The sequence below is a fragment of the Mesoplodon mirus genome (assembly GCF_964341445.2).
Source record: "Mesoplodon mirus genome assembly, chromosome: 12".
Taxonomy (NCBI): Eukaryota; Metazoa; Chordata; class Mammalia; order Artiodactyla; family Ziphiidae; genus Mesoplodon; species Mesoplodon mirus.
In genome coordinates, this window is record NC_138988.1 from 68,774,414 (window position 1) to 68,800,485 (window position 26,072).

Below are 26,072 nucleotides of genomic sequence, written 5' to 3' on the forward strand. Positions count from 1 at the left end.
GTCTCACTTTATGCATGTGTAAAGTAGGGAGGGATAATATTGTTTTATTTACCCCACAGTTTGGGGTGCTGTGTATATAGCAGATGCTTAGTAAATGTTTGTAGAATGAATAAATGCACCTGTTATCTCTGTGATAAGAGACACTTATTTTAAGAAGTATTTCCTTCATCTAACAGGTGAGAGAAGTTGATTTTCTAAGCAAGGGGAATCTTGTTTACTGAGTGGGAAATAAAATTCAGTATTCCCAATGCCTTTGCCCAGGGGTTTATATTTCTTTTCAGGTTGTACCTTAATACTAGATATTTCTTAGTGGAGGAGGGGAAATTTTTTTAAATGAATTTGGACCAAACTAGTGATTTGATTGACTTTTCCAATTCCTAAGGGGTTTGTGTCTGTCACAGATTTTAACTGTTTGGTCCACCAAGAGTACAGATTCTAGATTGCCCAGATCTTAAAAACCTGTAAGAAAGAAGCAACGGCGAATGTGAATCTGAAGACCAGGGGGAGTTCTATACAGCTAACATTCTCATTGGGTGGTACAGCTTATTGGCCTTCTGAAACACTGTCAGGATAAGATCCTGGCCCTGGAGTGATGGCAAAAGTGCTTTTAGCCTAAAAGTTCTTTGTACTACAAGCCTTCACAGGCTGGCCTTTTATTTTGTTTTTTGCCACACTGCACGACATTTGGGATCTCAGTTCCCCGACCAGGAATCAAACCCACACCCCCTGCATTGGAAGCCCAAAGTCTTAACCACTGGACCACCAGGGAAGTCCCAGCCTGGCCTAACTTAACCTATTTACCCCCTATTTCCCACTGCAGCAGTGCAGTGAAGATAACATATAAAGTACAAATGCTACACACTTTTTCTTTTTTTTGCTCATCTCTTCCCCACCGTCTCTACCTACTTCTGGAATTTCTTCCACCTGACATTTCCTTCGGCATACAGAATACAGAAAAGGTAGAAGATGCAGGAAGGGTCCAAATGTAACTAGAGTTATGTATTTTATTTGAGCCTCATCTCTTTAGAGAAAGGGGAACACAGATGAGAGGAATAAGTTAGAGATGGTCTGAAAAAAAAAAAGCACAGAGGTGAGGGGTGTGAAGAAGGAAATCCTTCAGTGGAACATCTGCTGAAGGTGAAACGAAGTGAACCTGGATAAGGAATTCAGAGATAATTCTTGGTGTTTAGTATTGTGATCTGGGAGTGAGATCCCAGCGCTGAGGAAGGAAGAAGGCCAACAGGTGGAGGAGTCCCAAGGCAAGTACTGCTAGTTTGTAACTAGCCTACGTCTCCAGACCAAGTGGCCCCATTTGGGTGGGGAGGATTTGCTGAGGGAATCTGACCCCTTATTCTTTTTTTTTTTTTTTTTTTTTTTTTTTTTTGCTGTACGCGGGCCTCTCACTGCTGTGGCCTCTCCCGTTGCGGAGCACAGGCTCCGGACACACAGGCTCCGCGGCCATGGCTCGCGGGCCCAGCCGCTCCGCGGCATGTGGGATCTTCCGGGATCGGGGCACGAACCCGTGTCCCCTGCATCGGCAGGCGGACTCTCAACCACTGCGCCACCAGGGAAGCCCTGACCCCTTATTCTTAGCTCATCTACAAGGTATCCTCACTGGCGTTGCTCTGGGATGTAAATGAATTCATAAGTTGATGCCTCCTCTTTACTGACTGTGTCCTAGGCTGAGTCTGAGGTGGGGACTGGGGAGTTATAGACTGATACAGAGGCTAGTACTGCTGCTGAGACCTTGGCCTGGATGTGGGCTCAGGCTTGGTCTCTGTCTCTGGATCCAGCTCAGATTCAGGCTCCAGCTCTGACTCAGGCTCCACCTCGTGATCCAGGTCTAGGTCCGGATCTAGCCCAGTCCCTTGTTCTGACTCCTGCGTGGGATACAGATCAAAGTCTAGCTCTGATTCCTCCTCTGTTACTGGGTCCTGGAGTATGGTGAAGGCTGGACTTTTACTTCTGGGGGCTTCTATAAGATGGCTGCTCATTTTATGTTTTGATTCTTCTTTCTGAAATATACACAATTAGATGGGTTAAAACTTCCCAATTAGATTTAATTTTTGAACAGTCAAGGAATTTCAGAATACAGTAGGACTTAAGGTACCAGAAAGTATGGGTTCCTGGCAAAGTAGAAAATATTTCTGGCCTAAATTTGCTTTTCATCTTCTTTGTACCCTCTGGTTCCTCAGTTACTTACCATGCTTCAGGCTCAATCAATCCATAACTTCCAATTTCTCTAGTTTTTCTAGCCCGCCTGGATTTCATGGTCAACCATTTAAATAACAATGGTCTTGTCAGCATTCCTGGACATCTTGTCTTCTTGATTTTACTTGTCTTTCCAACCCCCTAATGTAATCCTCAGCAGGCCCTTCATGACCTGGCTTCCTGCTATCTTCTTTAGCTTTATCTCTGTCTATAGTTCTCACCTTTTGCTCTAGCCATAGAGTTAGACTGGCATATCTTTACGTCTGCTAGTTCATCAGTTTTATTATCTATCCCAAGGGTGGTGGTGGTGGGGGGATTTTAAAGGGATAGCTAAGGAGGATATTTAAAATATTTAATAATTGGTATGGCATTGGCACTAACCAAGCCTGCTGTAAAAAGATCCTTGAGGCCTCTGCTGGGTTGGGTAACCCCTCCTCAGTTGGGAAAGGATCCTGAATGATACCCAGATGCCATGGCAGTGTGGGAACCTGGGACTCAGGTTTACTGCTATTTACCAACTGGTAAGGGAACCTTTCAACATTTCAAATTCTGGGACAGCCACACTCAAAAACCTTTCCTGGACGTTGCTCATCTCTATCTGATTAGGTGTCTCCTCCCACCTCATCGCCACACCACTCCCCACCCCGATGCTTCACATCATCCAACCTTGTCTGTTTCTGAGTAGGCTTCTTGTATCACTGTCTCCGATTCGTCCACACTTAACTCGGAGGACTCTGGCAACTTCCTTGACAATGCAAACAGCACAGCATCGTGGAGGGTGAGGAACAGCTGGGCCCTGGTGATGCCAGCGTCAAAGAAATCATTCTTCTCAAGTGCCCTGACCACAGAAGCTACAAACCAAACCGGGAATACACACAGGGTCAGACATCTGGGGAGGAGAGGATCCAGGATACAAAACACAGCCCTCTTCATAAGATGAAAGATACTCACAGTGACACCCTGCAATGAGCAACAAGATGTTGGCGTTTTGGAAAGCACTGAACATCTGTGGGGAGAGAGTAAGCCAGTTTTAGAGATCTTCACACTCAGTAGAGGAAAGGGCCTTTTAATTAGCTGAGTTTTAAAACCTCTTCGGTCATTCATTTGTCTGGGTATATGTACCTTTGCATCCCCACCCCATTTAGCTCTGTAAACATTTGATGAGTGAACTGCTTTATGCCAGGAAATGCCTAAAGTGCCAGAATACAAAAGAGAATCAGATGGTCTTGTGTGAGGTGGGGAGTGAGAGGGAGGGTTGCCCATGGTCTTAAGTGGGGAAACAGTTCACATAAAGAGATAAATGTTCACATGAGGACAGTGCTAGGATAGACGCAGGCACAGGTGTGATGGGGACACACTGGACGAGCCTCATGAACAATCATATCTTGGTATTATTGCTTAGTGTTTGCACATGGCCCCCTTCTCTCTGGAGTCCACTAAGCAGAGGTGGCAAAATGTGGCCCAGAGATGGTCAAGTGATATAGTTGGGAATGGTATTCAGGAACCCTGAGGATCATATTCAGCGCTGCTCTGCAAAGTTGTATATGAATTTAGTAAAACATCAGACACTGACCCCAAGTGTATACTTCAGCCTATATATATATATATATATATATATATATATATATATATATATATATATATATATATATATATGCTCTGGAGCTATAAATCTTAACGTTCAATTCAAAAGAAGTCACCATTCACCTTAATATTCTAAGACTCAACAGGTTCCAAACCTGGACACTAAGTTGGAGTGTCAAAAGAAATAAAACAGACAGACTCTACTTCTTTCACTACAAAGGGGAAACAAGAAAGTCATTCTTGATCATACAGTAAATCATAAAGTTATTTGGTAAAGAGCCACTATAGACATACTCTAAATGACAAGCAATGGGAGATTGAAATCCCGTGAATTAAGAAGAAGCTTAAATGGAGTGGTTGTCTCTAATAAGAACAACTACTGGGATTTTTCTTAGTGGGTTCAAGTTTTCAATTATAAAGTAAACAAAACATAATGACTTCCTCCAACAAGGTGGGATACAACAAAGCAAACAGCACAGCGTCGTGGAGGGTGAGGAACAGCTGGGCCTTGGTGATGCCAGTGTTAAAGAAATCATTCTTCTCAAATGCTCTGGCCACAGAAGCTACAAACCAAACCCGAACACACACAGAGCCAGACACCTGGGGGGAAACCTGCCTTTTTAAAGTGTGAGGGTGTACCGTGAATCTCTGAAGACTGCAAAGTTAAGGTGCCAGACGTTGCCTCAATGATGGGGCTGGAGCAGAAAGTCATCAACATAGGCCAGGTTGATGGAAGGGTCATGCCAAGGACCAGAACATATGGTGCCTCCAAAAAATGGAAGACGAGAGGAGAGAGGAAAGGATGGCCCAATTATACTACAGAACAGGGAGAAGAGTGATATAATGTCAGAGGCTTTAAGTTCCAGTGCTGGACAGGCCCCTTCCTAGCTGCGAGCACAGGACTCTTAGGGGGAAATATGGCTTGTCCCTCAGGGCTGTTGTGAGAACTAAATGAGATAGTGTATATAAATGTGCTCAACTCAGTCTGGCATGTAAGAGACATTCGATAGTGTAGTCAATGAAATCTAAAGCTATAGCTACAGCATAAGACTGGGAGAAGAGAACACAGCCCAGTAGTACAACCTAAGATGGAAAAGTCCCAAAGATAAGACATTATCAAGTATATTTGAGCCTGCAAATGGAGTGGGGGTGGGGTGTTGGTGGGGAGAGGGTCTCATGGATGGGAAAGCCCTTGATGTAAATCTCTTCTAAGCCTCTCATTTTATAGATGAGGAAACCAAGTGCAATTTATTAAGTTACCTCGGGTCTGATGGACAGTGAGTGGTAGTAAAGCCAGGACAGAGCACACATCCACAGACCACCAATCAGAGTTCTTTCTGCTATGACAAGCTTCCTATTGCCTTAGACCAAAGAGGAGCTGGACTCACTTAAGACAGAATCATATTCACTTAGGAATAAGACATAGGATAAAATATTTATAAATATTTTGTTCAAATGGAATCTGAGGATACAAGAAGGAAAGTCAGCCAAAGGAGCATATCTCAAAAAAAGGTGTGTGTGTGTGGGGGACGGACAGTGGTTAAGAATCGCCTGCCAATGCAGGGGACACGGGTTCAAGCCCTGGTCCGGGAAGATCCCACATGCCACTGAGCAACTAAGGCCGTGCACCATAACTACTGGGCCTGCGCTCTAGAGCCTATGCCACAACTACTGAAGCCCATGTGCCTAGAGCCTGTGCTCTGCAACAAGAGAAGCCACTGCAATGAGAAGCCCACGCACCACAACGAAGAGTAGCCCCTGCTCGCCGCAGCTAGAGAAAGCCTGCACTCAGCAACAAAGACCCAACGTGGCCAAAAATAAATTAATTAAATAAATTTTTTTAAAAAGTGGGTGCAGTTAGAGCCAGGAAGCGAGTGGGTTCAGGATGTGTAAACCTGAGCCATCACCAACAGGAGCAAGAGTGAGATAGAGGACTAAAAACTGAGATAAGCTGGCTTGAAAAAAAAAGACACTGTACTTATGAGACATTAAACAATAAAACCAATATGGTTAGTTGTGCACCTAAACTGTCCATATTGTACAAGAAAGAGAGAAATGAAATCTGTCTGAGAAAGAAAGTGGGAGAGAAGCCAGGACTCAGGGAACATAGCTTTGAAGGAAAAATCTTTCCTGCCCTTTTCACCCAAAGATGCAGGCAATGAAGAAGGAACTGGGGAAGATCCTTACAGGTACCGGACTGGGCGGCCCCACACTTGGGGTGTCATTTCATCACAAGTTCTTCAAACCTGGGTGCCTTTTAGAGCAGCTGAATAGTGGAGAATTCCTTGTGAACTTTCTTCTGTAGCATTTGAACCTATTCCTTGACATTTTTTGCAGCTAACTCCCAGGATATGCTGGGAGTTGCTGGGGGTGGCACAGATTGCTGTTTCAATGGTGTTAAGAGTTTCCTAGTTTTCAGTCCTTGAGAAAAAATATGCCATGGTTAGGGAACCAACCCTAGTTTAGTAAATCAGAGTTGCTTCATTTTCTTTTTATTCTGGTTGACCTTAAACTGTCTTTGGTGCTCACGTTCCTAGTGGCCTAGGAGTCACAGAGCAGCTGACCAGTGACTAACAGGATTCAATCAGGATCAGGGCTGGGATGGTGGTGGTAGGAGGGGATCAGGGTTCTTGTGAAAGCCTCCTTAGTACTTACCTGTCTTAGTACGACCAAAGCCTGTGCATCCACAAGATGTACCATGGAGAAGTCCAGGATGATGGTGTGGATGCTGGGTAGAAGAGATGAAGTCGAGTAAGGCAGGAGTGTTCTACCTCCGACCTGAGTTTCAGAAGCATCAGGGAGTGTGATCGACATGCTCTTAGAGGGGTCATCAGAAAGCCAAACTTTCTCCACCTCCTTGTAGTTTGGATTTCTCTGGGATGTGGAAGATGTTATGTACGGTACTTGGTCATCGGACATAGTCTGGCCTGTGTCCATGCTCTTGAAACGTGAGCAGTGGACCAGGTTAATGGAGGACGAGTCGAGGCCCCGTTTACTTTCAAATCGTTCTGTGTAAACAACCTGGGATGACAGAGTTAGGGGAGGACTATGATAAGACTCAAACAAGCCTGGAAGCATTCGCAACTATGCTGTTTCTATCTACTAGCTCACTTCCCTCTCTCTTGGAAGACTCCGCAGACTATGCATTATACCTTTTTTCCTTAGATATCTCACCGTCACTTCCAGCTTGTGACTAAAACCACGTTCATCTTTCCTGATCCTCACCACTCAGAGCCACCCCTCCCAACTTCCCCACATGCATCAGTGACATTATCATTGTCTTAGTGAGCCAGACTTTAAATCATCTTTGATTTAGTCCTTTCCCTCATCCCTGGATTCTAATTAGTCTCCCGCACCTACTAGAACTTTGAAGTATTTCTTCCATCAGTCCCTTTTCTCAACACCTCCTTCTTTTATCAGTGAAACTGTCTTCTGTCAGACTTCCTTAAGGAGACAAAAGGTATTTGAGTGTGGCTATCTTTACCTTTCACTCCTTTCATGCTCCTAATAGGCCTATGTCGCTTAAGGACAGTACCAAGCCATCGCTTAAGGACAGTACCAAGCACCGGGAATACAATGGCGTGAAAGATGTGAATGCTGACTCTGCAGTCACAGGGACCAGATTCTACCTGGGGAGAGGGCACGTGTCCATTTAAAGGATGAATAACAACCTAAATGGACAAGAACTGTAAGGCATGTGGGAAAATGAAGAGTTCATTTGCTAGAGTGGTATACTTTGGGGTGATGTTTCTTTAAGAAAAATCTGTTGTTCTAATAATGTTGCTTGTGAAATAAACTTTAAAAATAGAAAAAAAATGTAAAGATGAAAACTAACAAGGTAGTATATATTGTATTGCTAAAGAAAAGTGGTGTGGACAAATGATAATATTACAGTTCAAAGGAGAGAGGCGCTCCCCAAGACTTGACAGTCACTGAGGCCAGGCCTTTGGGGGACAGCTGAGCACTGGCTCAGTGTTGGGGAGATACAAGGTCCTTCAGGGAGAAGAAACCTCTGAGAGCCTCCCCTTTCTCTCTGTCTACTCTATACTCTTTCAAGAGCTTTCACAATCCACTCCCACCGGGTCTGCCTGAACTTACTGCCCAGGCCAAGCCTATTACTCTGAGGATCCCATGCTTATTTCTACCTCAGTGTCCTTGTCCAAGCCTATTCATGGACTGGGAGTCCTTCTTTTTCCTACCTGACATAAATCCAAATTTCTCTCTCCTGCCCAGCTTAAGTCCATTACTACCGTGAAGTTTCCCTGCCTTTTTGAGTTCATGCCGATCTCTTTAACTGAAGTCTTAGAGTGGTTAGAATATAAACACATGATTTAGAACATAACAGTATACTGCATGGTATGGTTTACCATCTTATTTCATCAGTTTTAAGATGCACCATTACTTTTTGTACTGTCAAGAAACAAACAAAACTCTGCAAATTAAACTATAATAATGCCATCAATTTTATAATGCATCTAAATTTCAGAGATGTGAAAAAAAATGTATATTTTTTGATGGATAAATACAATAATAGCCTTAAATGTCACATTAATAGAGAGCTGTTTCCCCAGTTTGATTTTTTTTTTTTTTTTTTTTTTTTTTGGCCGTACTGCACAGCTTGTGGGATCTTAGCTCCCTGACCAGGGATTGAACCCAGGCCCACATCAGTGAAAGCACCAAGTCTTAACCACTGGACTGCCAGGAAATCCTCCCCAGTTTGAATTAAAATTCCATAAATTGCTTCAAAATAATCCTGTGATTTTGAGGGGCTGTAGGTGGGTAGGGATATAGATGAAATAAGATTGAATACGAGGTGATAAATCTTAAAGTGGATGGTGAGTACATAGAGGCTCATTATACTTGTCTCTACTCTTGTATATGTTCAAATTTTTCCATGAAAAATTTTTTTAAAAAAAGAACAACCTGGATGAAACTTGAGGACATTATGCTATGTGAAATAAGCCAATTGCAAAAAGACAAATACTGCATGATTCCACTTATATGAGGCATCTGGAAGAGTCAAAGTCATAGAAACAGAAAGTGTAATAGTGGTTGCCAGGGGCTGGGAGGAGGAGGAAATGGGGAGTTGTTTAATGGGTCCGAGTTCCAGTTTTGTGAGATGAAAAAGTTCTGGAGGTAGATGGTCGTAATGATTGCACAGCAATGTGAATATATTTAACACTATTGAACTGTACACTTAAAAATGGTTAAGATGATAGATTTTATGTTATGTGCCTTATACCACAATTAAAGAGAAAAAGAAAAAGGAACTACCTGGAGACAGAGGCCCCTAAAAATTTGTTTTCCTTTTTCATAGTGTCATAGTTCTGGGCACACAGTATGAGATCAATTAATACGAGATCATATTCTACTCTAAAATGTATTTTCTGATGTCCTGTAAATACTCTCTACAATACTCAGTGCAGTGTGGATACAAAATAAAAATTAGAGATAGTGTTAATTCTAGTAGTAGAGCAGTCCTCTTGGCAGGGAAGTTGGTATTTTCCAGGAACTCAGTAGAACCTATGCTCCATTCGGGTGTATAGCAATGAGAGTGGGTGCTTAGTATTGTAGGTGAGGAGGGGGATGGGAGGTGTTCTTGTGTGTGTGTGTGTGTGTGTGTGTGTGTGTGTGTGTGTGTGTGTGTAGACAGAGCTGCTCCTCCAGGGTGTTTGTGTGGATGAAAGGCCTTGAAGCTGGAAATGAACAGCCCTGCCCTGGGGAAAGGGAATATTTAGATCAAATCTGAGTTGGAAATTAATGAGCGCTGTAACTCATCTGCTAAAATAATATTCAGATGCTGTAAAATCCCAATGTCTGCTTATCTGCCCTCCACCCCACATCATCATTTCCCTGGTCACAGGCAGACATCAGGAGACTCTGACAGATCCTTGGGAACCCCAGCCACCTTGACCCTGTCTGCCCTTGACCCTGCTGCAGTTAGAAAACTATCTTTAAGTCACTTGTTTTCAGAAATCTATAGCCAGGGAGCTAAGATAAAAGTCAAGGAAACAGGGACAACCAGGGAACTACTGACAATGTCAACAGGCAGACTGTACTCTGTGCTCAGATAAGTTGCTGGCCATTGAGAAGGGAATCAGGAGTCAGGACATCTCCCCCTGCCTCCTACTTTCAGGGCAAGATCTGAACCTGAAAGGGAACCCGTGTCTCCATTTCTGAGTAGAAATCTTTGATTTCCAATTACTCATGGTTCGTCTAAGAGTTAAAATCCCTGAGGGGGGTTAGATTTTCTTTTCTTTTCTTTCTTTTTTTTTTTTTTAAACTACTAGTGCACTTCTTTTTTATAAAATGTGGAGAAAAATGCAGAAAAGAAGACATGTTTCTAACCCTGGGCGGTGGCTCCGGTTCATCACAGTTGCAGAAACAACAACAAATCTTTCCTCGCTGGGGGCCATCTTCGTTTTGATTAAACAGGCTGTAAATTTCTTCTTCTGTAAGAGGCACCTTTACCATTTTAACCTGAAAGACATATGAGGGGGTCTCATATGGATGGTGAGTGGGGGAGGGGAGAATACTCGGGGAAGGGGAGGGGAGCAGGTGGAGAGAGGCTGGGGAGGAAAGACTTCACCCCCTCTAACAGCTTGCGCTTTAGGTAGTGAACATTGACAAATGTAATGGAGTTGCAGCACTGGAAGATCTTCACCCCTGGAATGTTTGTAACCTGCAAGACAAATAAATGGAAACTTGAGGGAAATTTTTCAGCTCTTTTATGGAGTAAGAAAAAAAAATCCTTAGAACCTCCTGGAGAATCTGTATTCTTTATAAGAAGCAAAATCTAGCAAATTCCTTCCTCCCATTATCATCCCGTGCTTTTCCGGCTTTCTTCTTTTCCTCTCCATTTCCTCACACCTCTCTTTTTCTTGGCCTTCCTCCCCCGAAGTACATTTTTAAATTATCCTTAACTGGCTGCATCGATTTCCCCACCTTTGTAAATGCGTATCTGCAGTGCAGCAGACAGGAGCAAAGGGGTTTTGTAGAAAAACTAAGCAGCAGGCCTGGTCCACCCCATCCTTTGGGCAAAGGAGTGGGACTGATTTGGATTCTTACCTCCCGATAGTCATGGAAGCTTCTATAAATATTGGTGTTAGGGATCTGACCCAGGAGGAGAATCTTAGTTCTGAAAGTAAATGCATTTGTCTTTAGGTCACAGTTGCCTTACCTTGCCATGGCCCACCTCCTATTACCTGAGACAAAGTACCTGTGTGACTGAACAGTGATGATGAAGAAGGTAAAAGCTACTGAAACAAGTAATCCAATGTCCAGTCCCAGTAAAACTGTAGATATGAACGTCACCATCCAAATGAGCTTATGGAAAAGAGGAAGAAGGGAAAAGGAAGACCGTGATAACAAGCAGAATTGAGAAAATCACAAGTCCTCTTTCTCAACTCACCTTTACCCTTTCTCTCCCAACACCTAGGATTTAGAGAACAAATTCCACAGCCATATGAACTGATGCCATCACAAATGATTGGGTCTCAGGGCTACCTAGCAATTCTTTTATGCATCCTTGGTCACTTCTCTCTAATTCTCTCTTAAAACTTCAGTTTCCTCGTGTGAAAAATAGGAATAATAGTATCTGATTTATAGAATTTATTGAGATTAGAAATATTATTTGTAAAGCAACCCAGAACACTCACCAAATTAGCGGTTGCTATTTTAAGAGCTATGATAGTTATTGGGAATCTTTAATATCCTTTTCAAGCCCCTATCCCACCACCTTCTCCATCACTCTCAGCAGGTGATGTTGACTTTCATTTTCACAAAGAAGGTAGGCTGAAGGGGGAGGGATAAATTGGAAGATTGGGATTGACATATACACACTACTATATACAAAATAGATAACTAATAAGAACCTGCTGTAGCACAGGGAACTCTACTCAATACTCTGTAATGGCCTATATGGGAGAAGAATCTAAAAAAGAGTGGATATATGTATAACTGATTCACTTTACTGTATACCTGAAACTAACACAACATTGTAAATCAATAATACTCTAATAAAAATTTAAAAAAGAAGATAGGCCGAAACTCCCTTAAGTATTTACTTCCCCCTCCACCTGCCACTTGTTAGTATGTGCACTCAACCTTCCCCCGTTCTCTCCAGGTCTCTTGGAAGGGCTATCCCTCCTCCTAAGACTAGAAGGTCTACCTGTGCACTGGACCACATTTCCCTCTTAACTTCTCAGGGACCTGCATCCAAAAATGATCCCTTTCCCTATCTCTCTGCCTCTCCTGGGTGCTTCTCCTCTCATTGTATCACATCCCCCATCTTTTATTTCTTGCTGTCTCCCCTTTATGTCCTCTAGTTTTGTGCTCTAGAGAGAAGGAGTGTGCTCCATCAGTTACTCTTCCTGGAAAAACACCTCCTTCTCTTGTTAGAATTTCTGTCTCCCATCCTGGAATGTATTTCTATTAACTGGATTAAAAGTCATTCAAATATGCAATGTATGTTAAACCCTTTTGACTAGATCTGTATGTAACTGCAGCTACTTAATTAATTGCATTTTATTTAACTTTGCATAGTTGGAATGGGTATTTCCATGCACCAATAACCTTGACTCCCTTTTTACAGCAAAAGTAGAGTACTAGGCATCAGACAGTGGTTTCAGGTTGATCTCTTTTGTTTGTTCTCTTCCCCTCTCTGCAGGCTTCCCCTCCGTCCTTCCCACCCCACCCAGGACATCTACACTCACACAGTCATATTGGTTCTGCCTCCACAGATTGGGTAAGTTGTAAACGGTTTCAAGGTAGGGTAGGACATTGCTCAGAATAATACCAGCCAGCACAGCCTGTGGGGAAAAGATAAACACTGCTTCATTTTCCTTTCAGGGGTAAAACTCCCAAATTTCCACAAAGGTACCGCAGAGAGTTAGTCAGCCTTGCCACTCAGAGATATTATGCACTGATATTTCATAAAAATACCAGGTCCATGCTTTGACTCATTGTCTAATCAAATAAGTATTCTCCACACTTTTCTCTGCTCGCCTCCATAATTTGTCAAACGCACAAAACAAGGCAAGGCCAGGTCACTCATTTGGCCGGTACAGCTACCACAAGCCCCTTTTAGATTCAGGTCACTGATTACTTACCCTGACAGTGAGAGGAAGAGTACCCGCAGGTTATGATCATCTAGCACCTTCTGCTTCCATGTTGTCACTTTGGTGTCTGAGGCAAGCCCTCAGGGAGGCTGGCACCTTGGCCATTTTTCTTATCTTTGCCTACTTGGCCTTGCTTTGTCTAGTTTGCTTGACATAATCTATGTTACCGGTGTTACTTAGAAACCATTCTCAGAAGGGATGACAAATTAAGAGAATTTCCACTCACAGGAATGCTGAAATAGTTTCAGTTGGGCTTTTTTCAAGTCTAATCATGATGTACTACAATTATTTCAAAAATAAGATACCAATTTTTTGTCCATCAAATTAAATTAGCAAATTTAAAACATTGAGGACATCCCATAAAAATGGGTGTTGAGTATTGCCCTTTTGGAAAATAATTTGGTAATATATCAAGAAATGCTAATCTGCTTTCACACAGAAATTTTGTTTTACTCTTAGAAATCTATCTTAAATATAGAAAAGGGTAGATGTACAAAATTGCTCACTGTTGTGTTATTTATAATAACAAAAATTCAGATAACCTAATTTAAGAGGATTAAGTTATAGTATGGAGTATCATGCTACATATTAAATTAAAACAAGAATACCAGATTGTACAGTTAGATCACAATTACACAAAGTATTATACATTTATAGAGAATAATATTGGTTAGATATATGCCAAAATGTTAATAATGGTTTATTTGTGACTATGGCTTCAGAGACTGCCACCTCAGTGTGTAAACAGTCTATCTAAAAAATAGATTTTTATCTATTGTGAATTTTCCAAAGTTTTAAAAGTAAGCATGTCTCCCTTTCTGATGGAAAGAAAGTGTCCTAAATATAAGAAAATGAAGATGGATACTCATAGGGATGTAAAATCATCAGGGCCTCAAAGTAGAATCGAACCTACTTTAAGAAACATTTCTCATTCTTTTCCTAACCATCCTCTCTTCTATATACTCTGCCTAGGGCTTCCCTGGTGGCGCAGTGGTTGAGAGTCTGCCTGCCGATGCAAGGGACACGGGTTCATGCCCCGGTCCAGGAAGATCCAACGTGCCGTGGAGCGGCCGGTCCCGTGAGCCATGGCCGCTGAGCCTGTGCATCCGGAGCCTGTGCTCTGCAATGGGAGAGGCCACAGATGCCCGCGTACCGCAAAAAAAAAAAAAAAAAAAAAAAATATATATATATACACACACACACACACACACACACACACACACACACATATATATATATATATATATATATATATATATATATATACACTCTGCCTGTGAATTAGAACTGATCCTATCGTCAGGAATGGATTGGATCCAAGCTTACTCTTATTTTCTGAGGTTACTCAGTGACCACTTGGTCTTAACAGGTCAGTAGACGAGGGAAGAACAAAGATGAAGTCAACAGAAATTACTTGTTTCCCATCTTCATCTTCTTTCCAGTCAAGAATCTCCCCAAATTTCCACAATTTGCAGGGAGATGTGGTAGGAAAGATAAGAAATTCAACTTCATAGGGCTTTTACCAGATTTTGGGCTTGATGTATGGAGTATGAAGAGGAAACAAATATTTTCATGACATAATATACAATAAAATTTTTACCTCTCTTAATATTAAGATAAAATGTGCTCATGTATAAAGAAGAATTGAATTTATATATAATTTCCATCATACAAGAGATAACCATTGTTAACATTTTGGTATAGCCTATGTATTTTTTCACACAAAATTGGAACAATATTGAATATACTATTTGCATTATGGTTTTTTTAAGATTTTTTTTTGATGAGAACTATTTTAAAAAAATCTTTACTGAATTTGTTACAATATTTGTTCTGTTTTATGTTTTGGTTTTTTGGCCATGAGGCATGTGGGATCTTAGCTCTCTGACCAGGGATCGAACCCGTACCCCGGGCACTGGAAGACGAAGTCCTAACAACTGGAATGCCAGGGGAGTCCCTGTATTACGTTTTTTTAAAATTTATGTTGGTTCCATTGCTAACTAGTTGAGATCCTAGCCAGGATGTTCCACCAATTACTCTCCTAAGGATTTTGCAACAAGCTATCCACAGTTGTTCAAAAAAGGAAGGAATCATTCGTAGTTTAATACTCATAGAGTCCCAGTGTTGTAGAAATTCAGATATTCCACTGATCAGATTGTATTTACATTTTCTCACCCAAAAACATCCTAACTAGATGATATAAAAATAACATGCCATAACATGGTTGGCCAAAAGCAAGGGCTGTTCTATCCCCAACATATTTATAGTAAGGGAGGGCTTACTTACTTTTATCACTACCCTTCAGTGAATTCTGACAGATTTTTATTTGAGATTTTTAAAAATTCTGACTCTTCTAGAATGGAAAAAATCATTGTTCAAAGTAAATTAGTGAGTGGCCCTCCGAAAATAGACTCCCAAGAGTTATGGCACCAAAGGTGCTCTATAAACTAAATTCTGTAGATGTGGCCTCTGCTGGGAATCAGAGGACAGCTTGTGTGATAAACAGAAGCTTAATCCCACCCACCATGCATATATTCCATGGCTGGTTTCCAAGGTCCCTGAATCACAAGAGCAGAAGGCAGCAACAGCCTTGAGATGGTCCTGCTCTACTGAAACCTGATATTTACCAGGTGGAATAAACGCATTCAAAAGGATGGGCATCATATTTACAACAACTCCAGCTTAGGGACTGCCACCTCAGTGTGTAACCAAGCTGCTGCACCAGGAATAAAATCTCCTCCCCGCTCGCTTAGTACTATCTAAAAATAGCTAAAGGGAACATTAAGGAAATTTAAAAGGAAATTATGATGACTGGGCATTGATCTGTATTGTCACTTAGACAAATCGGTTATAGCTAGTAATTAATGCACCTGGCATCTCTAAATGTAAGGTCATCCGTCTCACACAAAGGGAAGAAATGGCACATAAGTATATAGAGGCATCCTAGCTGAACACAGAGTTAAAACTCAATTTTTAGATGCTGCCTTTAGTGTTCTGAACTGACCAAGAGGCAGTGCGGCAGCAGGAGGGGGATTGAGTTCACATGAATGCAGGACAAGGACTTCTGGAAACTATTTAGGAAAACAGATGGCATGAATGCACAATGAGCTTCCAAGCCTGTGGTGGCATTGGGTGTTCTGGCATCAGAAGTCTATTTTGGTCATGTTTAACTGAATCCTTACTTCCAAAGCTTACTTTATAGCTTAAGCAAAAAAAAAAAAGATTAACAGAAACGAGAAGAATAACAATTGTTTTAGTGCTTATTACTAGCTCAAAACCGTTCTCTCCATATTATACATATTATCTTATTTAACTCCCAATCCTGTGAGGCAGTGGCTGTTATTTTAAAGAAAAGGAACTAGAAATAGGCTGGGGCAACCACTGTGGATCAGTTGAACACAGTTCTCCTCAGAGATGCCCCACCAAGATGTAATCTGAAGATCCATTCTTTCTTGACTTAGTTATTTGATTAGTTCTACTTACGTTTGGCAGTTTGTAGAAAAAGTGTCCCACCTTCACCATCAGGAGCAGCATCACACCTGCGCCTACCAGAGATGCAAACTGAGGAGACAGAGCCAGGTGGAGAGAGACCATCAGGAATGTATTGGTCCCTGTCTGCAACTGAGGCCTTCTGCCTGGTGAGAAGCATGTCATTTTTTTCTTAAAAGGGGTTGAGTATAACCATCCAGCATAAGTGCATTTTTCGTGAACTGACATTTTCAGGTCCTGTCAAAGTGCTAAACACATACTAGGTACTCAATAAATTCTTGTTGATTGGACGTATGAAGGCTTTCTGAAAAGTCGCATATTGTCTGGGATATCTGAATCTTTCTTGCCATAGCTTTGTGGTATGAATCTGAAGTCTCCTAAAATCCAGCCTGCATTTCATCCTAAATTTATCCCTTCTCTGAACAGTTTAGAAAAGCCCTGGTAGACTCATCACTGTCAGCCCTAAAATCCCAACCATTCCACCTCGCTCTTTTGGAGCCTGGATAACTTCCCATCTAACAGCTTCAGTGGTGCTTCATCTTAAAAACACCATGATATTCACTTCTGATTTTCCTACTTCAGTTTCCCTCTGCCTCACTGCCATCAAAAAAGGTTATGAACATGAGTCAGGGCTGTATATAGGAGCTCTGGATCCTATCCCACCTGGGTTGACTACTCTGGGCTCAGTACTACTTGGTAAGCAGTGATTCAGACTGGCAAATACAGGTAGAAAGCTAAGAAGCATAGTTCCCTTTATAATCTCAAGGCTCTCTGGACATAATCTTGAACCATTATATCCCCTATTGATAAATTTCCATTGTTTAAACCCCTACTAAGAAAAAATAATATATAGCAGTGTAATTTCCCACTGTGTTGGGGGTGGAGGGGGAATAAAACTGTATGTAACCCAAATCAAAATAATGGCATATACAAGCAAGAACAAGCAACCTTAAATCTAAACCATTAAATGACCACTCAGCAATGATTCTCTAACTTTTTTTCTCTTTTTTTATTAGGTGTGAAAAAAATGACTTCCTACTGGATTCCCTCTCACTGCTATTTGCCATATAAATATATCGCTGATAATAATCACAATGAAATCAACATCCTACTTCCTTCTTTCCCCATCCCAGCTGATGCACAGCTAATGGGACCAGCCCAACATGGAAAAGTTGAACCTTGAGAGAAGAGTAAAGGGAGAAGGATTCAGGAAAATGGATCACCGTAATTGAACCTCAGGGAGTTCTCATGGCAAACATTTTATACACTGTGGAACTAAAAAAAGGTAACTGACGCCATAAGTTCCTCCAGCCAATGTACATATCAGCCTGTTGCTGCATCGAGTTTTAGGGTCTAGCTTCAGGCAGTCTTGCACTATAAGAAGAAACTGCTTTGATTAGCACAGGAAAATATATCAGGACTTTTCCTTCCTTCTACTCCTTTCTCCAAAATTCTTCTCATTATTTTTAAGGAAGCAAAGACATACAGACACCAAAATTAGCTGTATAAACCTAGTTTAAAATGAGCACAAACCAGACACTGAATCCCATAAAACTTGCTGCTCAGGGAGGCCTGCCAATAATTGTGTGTCCCCCATGGCTGCACACGCAAAGGAGTGGGCTTTGGGATCAGAGGGCCATCCTTGGTGGCATTGTGCCTTAAGAGGATGCTTGATGGCTCTCAGAATCACAGACTCAGTGCCTGAACAGGGTCTAGAGACAACGAGCATGTACAACTTTACATCTCATGCATGTTTTGCTTTTCTGCTCTGATTTTCCATCACTTTTCCAGGCTTTCTTGAACAAAGACTGACTCTACCTTCTTTCTGGGGATTCAAGGCAATGTGAGGTCCCATAAAACACAGCCACTACTGACATGCAGACCCTCAGACACCAAATGCTCCATAAGCAGCGGACAGTACATTACCATGGACCAGCCAGGGCACTAGGGACCTGTGGTAGAAGCTCTGATATTTGAACATCTTAAGTGACACGCACTATGGTGGGCACTATTGTCATCCAGTTTAATTCTCACAACTGAAAGGTTATCCTTATCCCCATTTTACAGATGAGGACTAGAGCCTCAGAAAGTGAAAGTAACTTGCCCAAGGTCACACATCTAGAACTACTGAGTCAGGTTTCAATCTACCTGACCAGTTGACTCCAAAATCCAGGCTCTCTCCACTGCACTATCTGCTTCCTCTAAAAAGAACACAGCTCATTTCTCTCTTTGATAATTTTTTTCTTTTCTTTTTTAAAATAATAACTCATTTTTAAAAGCAGTTCTGGGAGCCTGGGGACAAGGCAAGAAGGCTGGTCCTTGGAAAGCAGAGAACAAGGAAAGGAACCCAGTCATAGAGAAGAGGGAAGCATAGTGGTCAGAACTGGATGAGCAGGCCCAGGCCATGGCTGGAAGGGCTGATAGGTTTTGCTGCAACCAGTAAAGACAAGTGGGTTCTAGACAGGGAGAAATTAAAGTGAAATCCAGACACATTTTATACAGTTTGTATTTATGTCAGACATACATACATACACACATACACACATACATACATACACACATACATAATACATATATACATAAGTGGCTCCTGGTGACAAGTCATGTCAGAGAGGTTCAGAGCCAGCCCCCTAGCCTCTCTTTCCTGCAGTCCTGAGGAGCTTTGAAAAAGTGGGGGTGTTCTCAGGCAGAGTGAATCAAAAGTCCCCAGAGAAAAAGGGTGGAGAGAATAACCCCTGCTATGGGATGAAGAAGGCTGAATGAGTCCAGATCAGAAACTTATTGGAGGTGGGGTAGCTCCAATGTGGAGGGCCAGGGTCAGGGGCATTCTCTGCTTGAACCAGCAATTTGCCCTGGGCAAGTCAGGGTCTTGGGGAAGGACTTACCGGTATCCCTGGGGACATACTTCCCTTTGAAGGGTCACTGTACCACAAAGAGAGATGTCATTGGTAGGGGAGAGCAATGCCATAGCAGAAAACAGAATGAGAGCCATCGGCAACCTTTGAAGCAGGCACTTTGTCCAACAGGCTAAAGGCAGCTCTGAGGCTGAACTGAAGCCCTTCTTCCCTCCCTCCATCTATACATATCCTAACCCTCTTGCAATGATCCATGAAAGTCTCACTTTATCCATCATTCTCCTTCTTGCAATATTTATGGCATTTTAAAATTTATTGTATTTATTCTGCACTTAATTTTACCTGCACCGTGATTTAGTTTTTTCCAACCACATGCATCTTTTCTCCCCAAATTTGTTATGCTTGTATACTAAATAGACAAAGTGTGTGGTCACAAGTTAGTGGGAACTATTGTCTGGAATTTCCATTTTTTATTACCATAAAACTCTCTCATTTTGACTTCAAAATTTTTTCACACTTGCATAGAACATCCTTCTTTTTAACATAACTCATCTTCCTTCTTTTGGTTAAATAGTAGTGCAAAACAGCTACATACACCTTAAAGGCCAATGTGTCTGGCAGAAACTCTATAACAAAAAAACTCAGTCCACATAAAATCATATGGTATGGGCTTACTCTAGACCCATGTTCTCACCCCTGTCCAATCTTCTGACTTTTATTAGCTTTCACCTTATATTTCACTTATATTTACCCATGGACTGTGACACTTTATCTTTCTCCATTCAAATTCAGTGTCCATTCTTCTGACACTTTACTTTTTGACCATGGCTATACCTCCCTACTGTGCTGCTGTGGCCTAAGCTTGTCTTTGACTTCTGTCACTGTTTCTGTGCCTCCTGATCCCCGGACTCACTCCATAGGCTTACTCCAGGTTCAATTCTGATAGTTCTTTGACATTTATTCATGCTATATAACTGAGATGCGACACCTCTCATGTTGTCAAGTTGTAACTTTTATCTGGTCAGTTTAAAACTCATGAACGTTGGACTTAAAAACTCTCTTGCCGGGCTTCCCTGGTGGCTCAGTGGTTAAGAATCTGCCTGCCAATGCAGGGGACACAGGTTCGAGCCCTAGTCCAGGAAGATGCCACATGCTGCGGAGCAACTAAGCCCATGTGCCACAACTACTGAGCCTGTGCTATAGAGCCCGCGAGCCACAACTACTGAGCCCACACGCCTGGAGCCTGTGCTCCGCTACACGAGAAGCCACCGCAATAAGAAGCCTGCACACCACAACGAAGAGTAGCCCCTGCTTGCCGCAACTAGAGAAAGCCCACGTGCAGCAACGAAGACCCAACACAGTCAAAAATAAATAAATGAAATAAATAAATTTAAAAAAAATCTCTTACCTCCAATTAGACAGAGAGCTTGCCTTTAGCGCCTTCTCTGCCAACATTTTCCCTTTCCCTCTTCCTTTCCATACCCCTATATATTTAGTTTACTAATTCAGGATACCTGAAGAGGGTCTGACCTAGATAATTTTCTCTTACACAAAGGTAGAATGGCCATAAATTCCCTAAGCTCACCTAGACAAAGACTTTATTCTCTATCATGAAAGCCTCTTGTCATGCCCTTTGAGAAAGCCAGGAAAGTTTCTAGTTCTGCTGTCAGGAAGGAGAGAGTTATATTATCATTTTCCCAGACTAGGGCTGAGAATATATCTCCCCATAGAAAAAAAAGTTAATAGGTGATGGTTGGTTTATCTGAAATATTATCTTTTAGGTATGTTACATGGAAAGTAGCTTTTTGTGGGCTAATATATAGAAGCCTTTAACAGAACAGTATTTTTATAGAAAATGACTTTCAAGTTCCACATTGACAGATAGCTTTTAAGACAAAATCTAAGCAAAAATTAAGCCAAGCCTGAAATCCAAATTCTTCCCAAACAAGTATCACATTAAAACAGTAACATAGTTAAACTAATATAATCCCCTTCTGTGAATATACATATGAATAGACCTACGTGTCTTTCTATATTAGAGATCAAATTCTATTTCACATACCTGTTGTCTTCCTCCAGCTTTATCCTGGATAATAGTCCTGACAACAGCACCAGTAAACACATAAGATCTGAAAAATGAACTGACGACATTGCAAAGGCCAATGGCTATTAAATCCTGTAAAGAAATGGCAAATACTTTAGGCCCACTGTTTGTCAAAGAAGGCTGATTTGAGTTTGAACTAAAGGTATACTGTTATTTCTTATGCATGAATATAGGGTTGTTTACATCACTTCAAATAACACTGAAATATTATTGGAAAGAAGTGAAGGATGGCAAATCTGATTTCTTCATTTTAGCTAGAGATCATAAGGAAAGTCCTTTTTCAAAGTGAGTAAATGAGACATTTTCCTTATTATTCTCTTCCGCATGATCTCTGGGAATTAGGATGACAGGGAGAAATATAGTACTATTTTTCTTGCTTCCTTCTATACTATCCTAAAGTCAAAGTGGGACACTGATTGAACCCGGGCCAGGCAGTGAAAGTCCGGAATCCTAACCACTAGGCCACCAGGCCATGCCAAGCGGCTTGCAGGATCTTAGTTCCCCGACCAGGGATTGAACCTTGGGGCCACGGCAGTGAAAGCACCGAGTTCTAATCACTGGACCACCAGGGAAGTCCTCATATTCCCTTTTTAATTTCTAGGGGAAAAGCCAAACTCAAAATGGTCGGAGACTAAAAAATAAAAATGACAAGGACTATTTCTGGGAGGCCAACTTAATTGTATTATTAGCCTAGTTTTGATATTCCACTGCATTTCTTTTAAAAAAATATTTATTTATGGGCTTCCCTGGTGGCGCAGTGGTTGAGAGTCTGCCTGCCGATGCAGGGGACATGGGTTCATGCCCCGGTCTGGGAAGATCCCACATGCCGCGGAGTGGCTGGGCCCGTGAGCCATGGCCGCTGAGCCTGCGCGTCCGGAGCCTGTGCTCCGCAATGGGAGAGGCCACAGCAGTGAGAGGCCTACATACCGCAAAAAAAAAAAAAAAAAAAAAAAAATTATTTATTTGGCTGCACTGGGTCTTCGTTGTGGAATGCGGGATCTCTTTAGTTGCAGCATGCGAACTCTTAGTTGCGGCACGTGGGTTCTAGTTCCCTGGCCAGGGATGGAACCTGGAGCCTCCTGCATTGGGAGAGCAGAGTCAGCTACTGGACCACCAGGGAAGTCCCTCCACTGCATTTCTTCTTGTGCTTTGGCATGTGGTTGACTTCTAAGGACTTGGGGGAAAGGAAGATAAAAGGAGAGGAGAGGAACTCTGCTAGCTTAACAACATGATGTCATACATTACCTTCTTGCCTCCTTACACCATATCTGTTCTAGAGTAACCACACACATTAATTCAAGTGGCTTCAGAGTTAAGTATGCCACACTTCTCAAAAATCCTTTGGTAGGACTTCCCTGGTGGCGCAGTGGTTAAGAATCCGCCTGCCAATGCAAGGGAAACGGGTTCGAGCCCTGGTCCGGGAAGATCCCACATGCCGTGGAACAACTAAGCCCGTGCGCCATAACTATTGAGCCTCTGCTCTAGAGCCCACGTGCCACAACTACTGAAGCCTGCGTGCCTAGAGCCTGTGCTCCGCAACAAAAGAAGCCACCACAATGAGAAGCCCGCGCACCACAACGAAGAGTAGTCCCCACTCGCCTCAACTAGAGAAAGCCCCCACACAGCAACGAAGACCCAACATAGCCAAAAATAAATAAATAACTAAATAAATAAATTTAAAGCATCCTTTGGTAATTGTAATTCAAATCATGGTCCAAGTGACTCTCTGGTTACAGAAGAATCCAGTCTTCATTTTAACTGCAGGCTAAGGTTAGAGAACAAAGATTAAAGGGTCACAGGAAGTAATAGAAAGGCCTGTCCTCTCACCTGGTTGGAATTGACATCATAGTTATGGAAACTGGCAATCTTCCTGCCCAGAAATATGAGCAGAGAGGAGCTCACTAAAGCTAAGGAGAACGCTTCTAAAAGAACTTCAGTAAGATTGCTCGTATCTGGCGTTACAGGAAACAGGAAGCTGGAATAAAATGGTGGAATTATTCCTAGATAGCAGGAATCATTTATTGGCATCTCCCCCATTCCAACCTTATCATACTTTATCATCCATATCAAAAGGTCTGACCCTTTTTTAAAAAATAAAAATAGGAGATAAGAAGAGCAACTCAGGCAGCAGCTTGACAAAACTGCCAGCAAATCAAGCCAGGTTACAAAAGCCATTACGAGAACATGCTCTACTATCTTCTAGTTCAAGGTTTCTGCCATGTACCAATGGCAACAGATAGGATGGGCAAAACTACAAAAATCGATGAAAAATAGTTTATTTACACTGTTTCAGACCATAACAGTGGGTAAGCAATAGGCATATGTCATATCTAAGATGGTTTAGAGCTAAAAAGCTCAATGTATTCCCTTCTAGTCAAACTCAAATCTTTTAGGGTATAATTTTAATCATTGTCCTTTGTAAAAATTGCTTCTGATTCTTATCCACACCTTTTTTCCCCCAATTATTTTAATTGGGTAAAATACACATAACATGATTTACCATCTTAGCCATTTTTAAATGTACTGTTCAGTGGTATTAAATACATTCATAATGTGCAACCATCACCACCATCTACTCCATAACCCTTTCATCTTGTAAAACGGAAACTCTATAACTATTAATCAATAACTCTCCATTTCTCCCTCCCCCCAGCTCTGACAACCACCATTTTACTTTCTGTCTTGGTGATTTTGACTACTAAGTACCTCAGATAAGTGGAATCATATAGTAATTGTCTTTCTCTGACTGGCTTATTTCACTTAGCATAACATCCTCAAGGTTCATCTATGTTGTAGTATATGTCAGAATTTCCTTCCTTTTTAAGGCTGAATAATATTCTATTGTATGAGGGGAGTTGAATGCTAAAATATTTGGATTTTCAGTGCCCAAATTAAGCACATTCCAGAACCGTTATGAAGCCTTCAGTCTCTCTCTCCCACTTCACAATTAATACTGAATTCCAGTAAAATCTTAAACAATTTCAGCTAAGCCACTGGGGCTAGTCACAAACAAGAAAAGTCGAGCCTTAACATGCTGCCATTGTGAGTTCATGGGCACTAGGGAGCCATTGAAGGTTCTTGAGCTGCAGAAAAAAATTAGAGATAGTGTTAATTCTAGTAGTAGAGCAGTCCTCTTGGCACCTGTGTTAGGAGTATCTGTCTATAGGGAAAAAAAAAAGTGCTTCAGTTGGGGCATTGTTGCGAGATAAATACAGCTTTGTTTAAAGTTTATCTTTCTCTCACACCTGCCATGCTGTGAAGGAGAGTCTGTTTGGTGTTTGTTTTGTCTGATTCACCACCCACTGAATTATTCTGTCATGAGTGTAGCAGCTTCAAGAGTTAGGGTAAAGGCACAGACTAGAGTGAGTTCCAGATTCTATGTGACCTCGACCAACTCAGTCTGAGCTGTTTAATTTGTATTCAAGAGATGTGACAAGATTCTGTTATTTAAAGGTGACAATGGGTCACCTAGTATTCTAGACTCAATGTGAATAAACTGTAAAAATTCATTTCCATATCTTTGTGTCTAAGGTGTTTTGTGTGTAAAATACTTGTGTGGTATATTCCTTTTATTACTTCTATAAATAAAACTATATTCTTACTGTCAAAAAATATTCTATTGTATGTATATAACACATTTTGCTTATCCATTCATCCATCGATGGACACTTTTTATTTCTTCCACATTTCAGCTATTGTGAGTAATGCTACTATGAACATAGGTGCACAAATATCTCTTCAAGACACTGCTTTTAACTTTGGGCGGTATATATACAGAAGTAGAATTGTTGGATCATTTGGCAATTCTATTTTTAATTTTTTGAGGAATCAGCATACTACTTTCCACAGTGGCTGTACATTTTACATTCCCACTAACAGTGCACAAGAGTTCCATTTTCTCCACATCCTCACCAACACTTGTTATTTTCGTCTTTTTTAAAAAAAATAGTAGTCATACTAATGAGTGTGAGGTGGTATCTATTGAATTATTGTAGTTTTGATTTGCATTTCCCAAATGATTAGTGATGTTGAGCATGTTATGTGTTTATTGGCCATTTGTGTATCATCCTTGGAAAAATGTCTATTCAAGTCCTTTCTCCACTTTTTGAGTCAGGTTGTTGGTTTTTTGTTGTTGCATTTTAGGAGTTCTCTATGTATTTTGGATGTTAATCCCTTAGCATATATGATTTGCAAATATTTTCTCCTATTCTGTGAGTTGTCTTTTTTTCTCTGTTGATAGTGTCTTTTGATGCACAGAAGATTTTAATTTTCATGAATTTATTGCCCAAATCTATGTTAGTAAACCTTAAATATTTAGTATGATAATAGCATAACCTACTTTTTTTTTCCTTCCTGATGTTTTCTGTAACATTCAATTCTTTGTCAGCAATTTAGTTAAAAGGGGACATGGATGTGGAAGGAACTAACCTAAACTGTTCAGTTTTTCTAGCCCCTAGCAACTGTGGATAAACAGGTAATAAAAAGGGAGTTCAAAGCAATACCTAAAATTAAATTTTTGAAATGTTTGTTTCTCTACCCATACCCTTGAATCTTATGATGAAATATAAGCAAAGGTTAATTGTGTGTTTTTTAAGTCATTAATAACAGAAGCATATTAAGTAAGTATAATAGAGGGGTTATTATACTAGATTTTGGAATTAAATAGAAATGGGTTTAAATAGTAGCTCTGACACTGACCAGCTGTGTGAG

At 41.3% G+C, this 26,072-nt stretch overlaps 1 protein-coding gene across 1 annotated transcript in view; it reads right to left on the minus strand.

The window, feature by feature from the left end:
- Nucleotides 1–1,727: 1,727 nt before the first annotated feature.
- Nucleotides 1,728–26,072, minus strand: part of SLC26A8 (solute carrier family 26 member 8) — a gene marked incomplete at its 3' end in the record, with an annotated part of 69,581 nt that continues 45,236 nt past the window's right edge. The window contains exons 10-21 of the mRNA XM_082639024.1: nucleotides 23,190–23,337; nucleotides 21,321–21,434; nucleotides 16,398–16,475; nucleotides 12,510–12,605; nucleotides 11,015–11,121; nucleotides 10,864–10,933; nucleotides 10,385–10,477; nucleotides 10,144–10,275; nucleotides 6,451–6,816; nucleotides 3,163–3,217; nucleotides 2,878–3,062; nucleotides 1,728–2,015 (exon numbers count right to left, since the gene is read on the minus strand). Of these exons, the coding sequence (XP_082495150.1) occupies nucleotides 1,728–2,015; nucleotides 2,878–3,062; nucleotides 3,163–3,217; nucleotides 6,451–6,816; nucleotides 10,144–10,275; nucleotides 10,385–10,477; nucleotides 10,864–10,933; nucleotides 11,015–11,121; nucleotides 12,510–12,605; nucleotides 16,398–16,475; nucleotides 21,321–21,434; nucleotides 23,190–23,337 (1,732 nt within the window). The remainder of the gene's footprint in view (nucleotides 2,016–2,877; nucleotides 3,063–3,162; nucleotides 3,218–6,450; nucleotides 6,817–10,143; nucleotides 10,276–10,384; nucleotides 10,478–10,863; nucleotides 10,934–11,014; nucleotides 11,122–12,509; nucleotides 12,606–16,397; nucleotides 16,476–21,320; nucleotides 21,435–23,189; nucleotides 23,338–26,072) is intronic.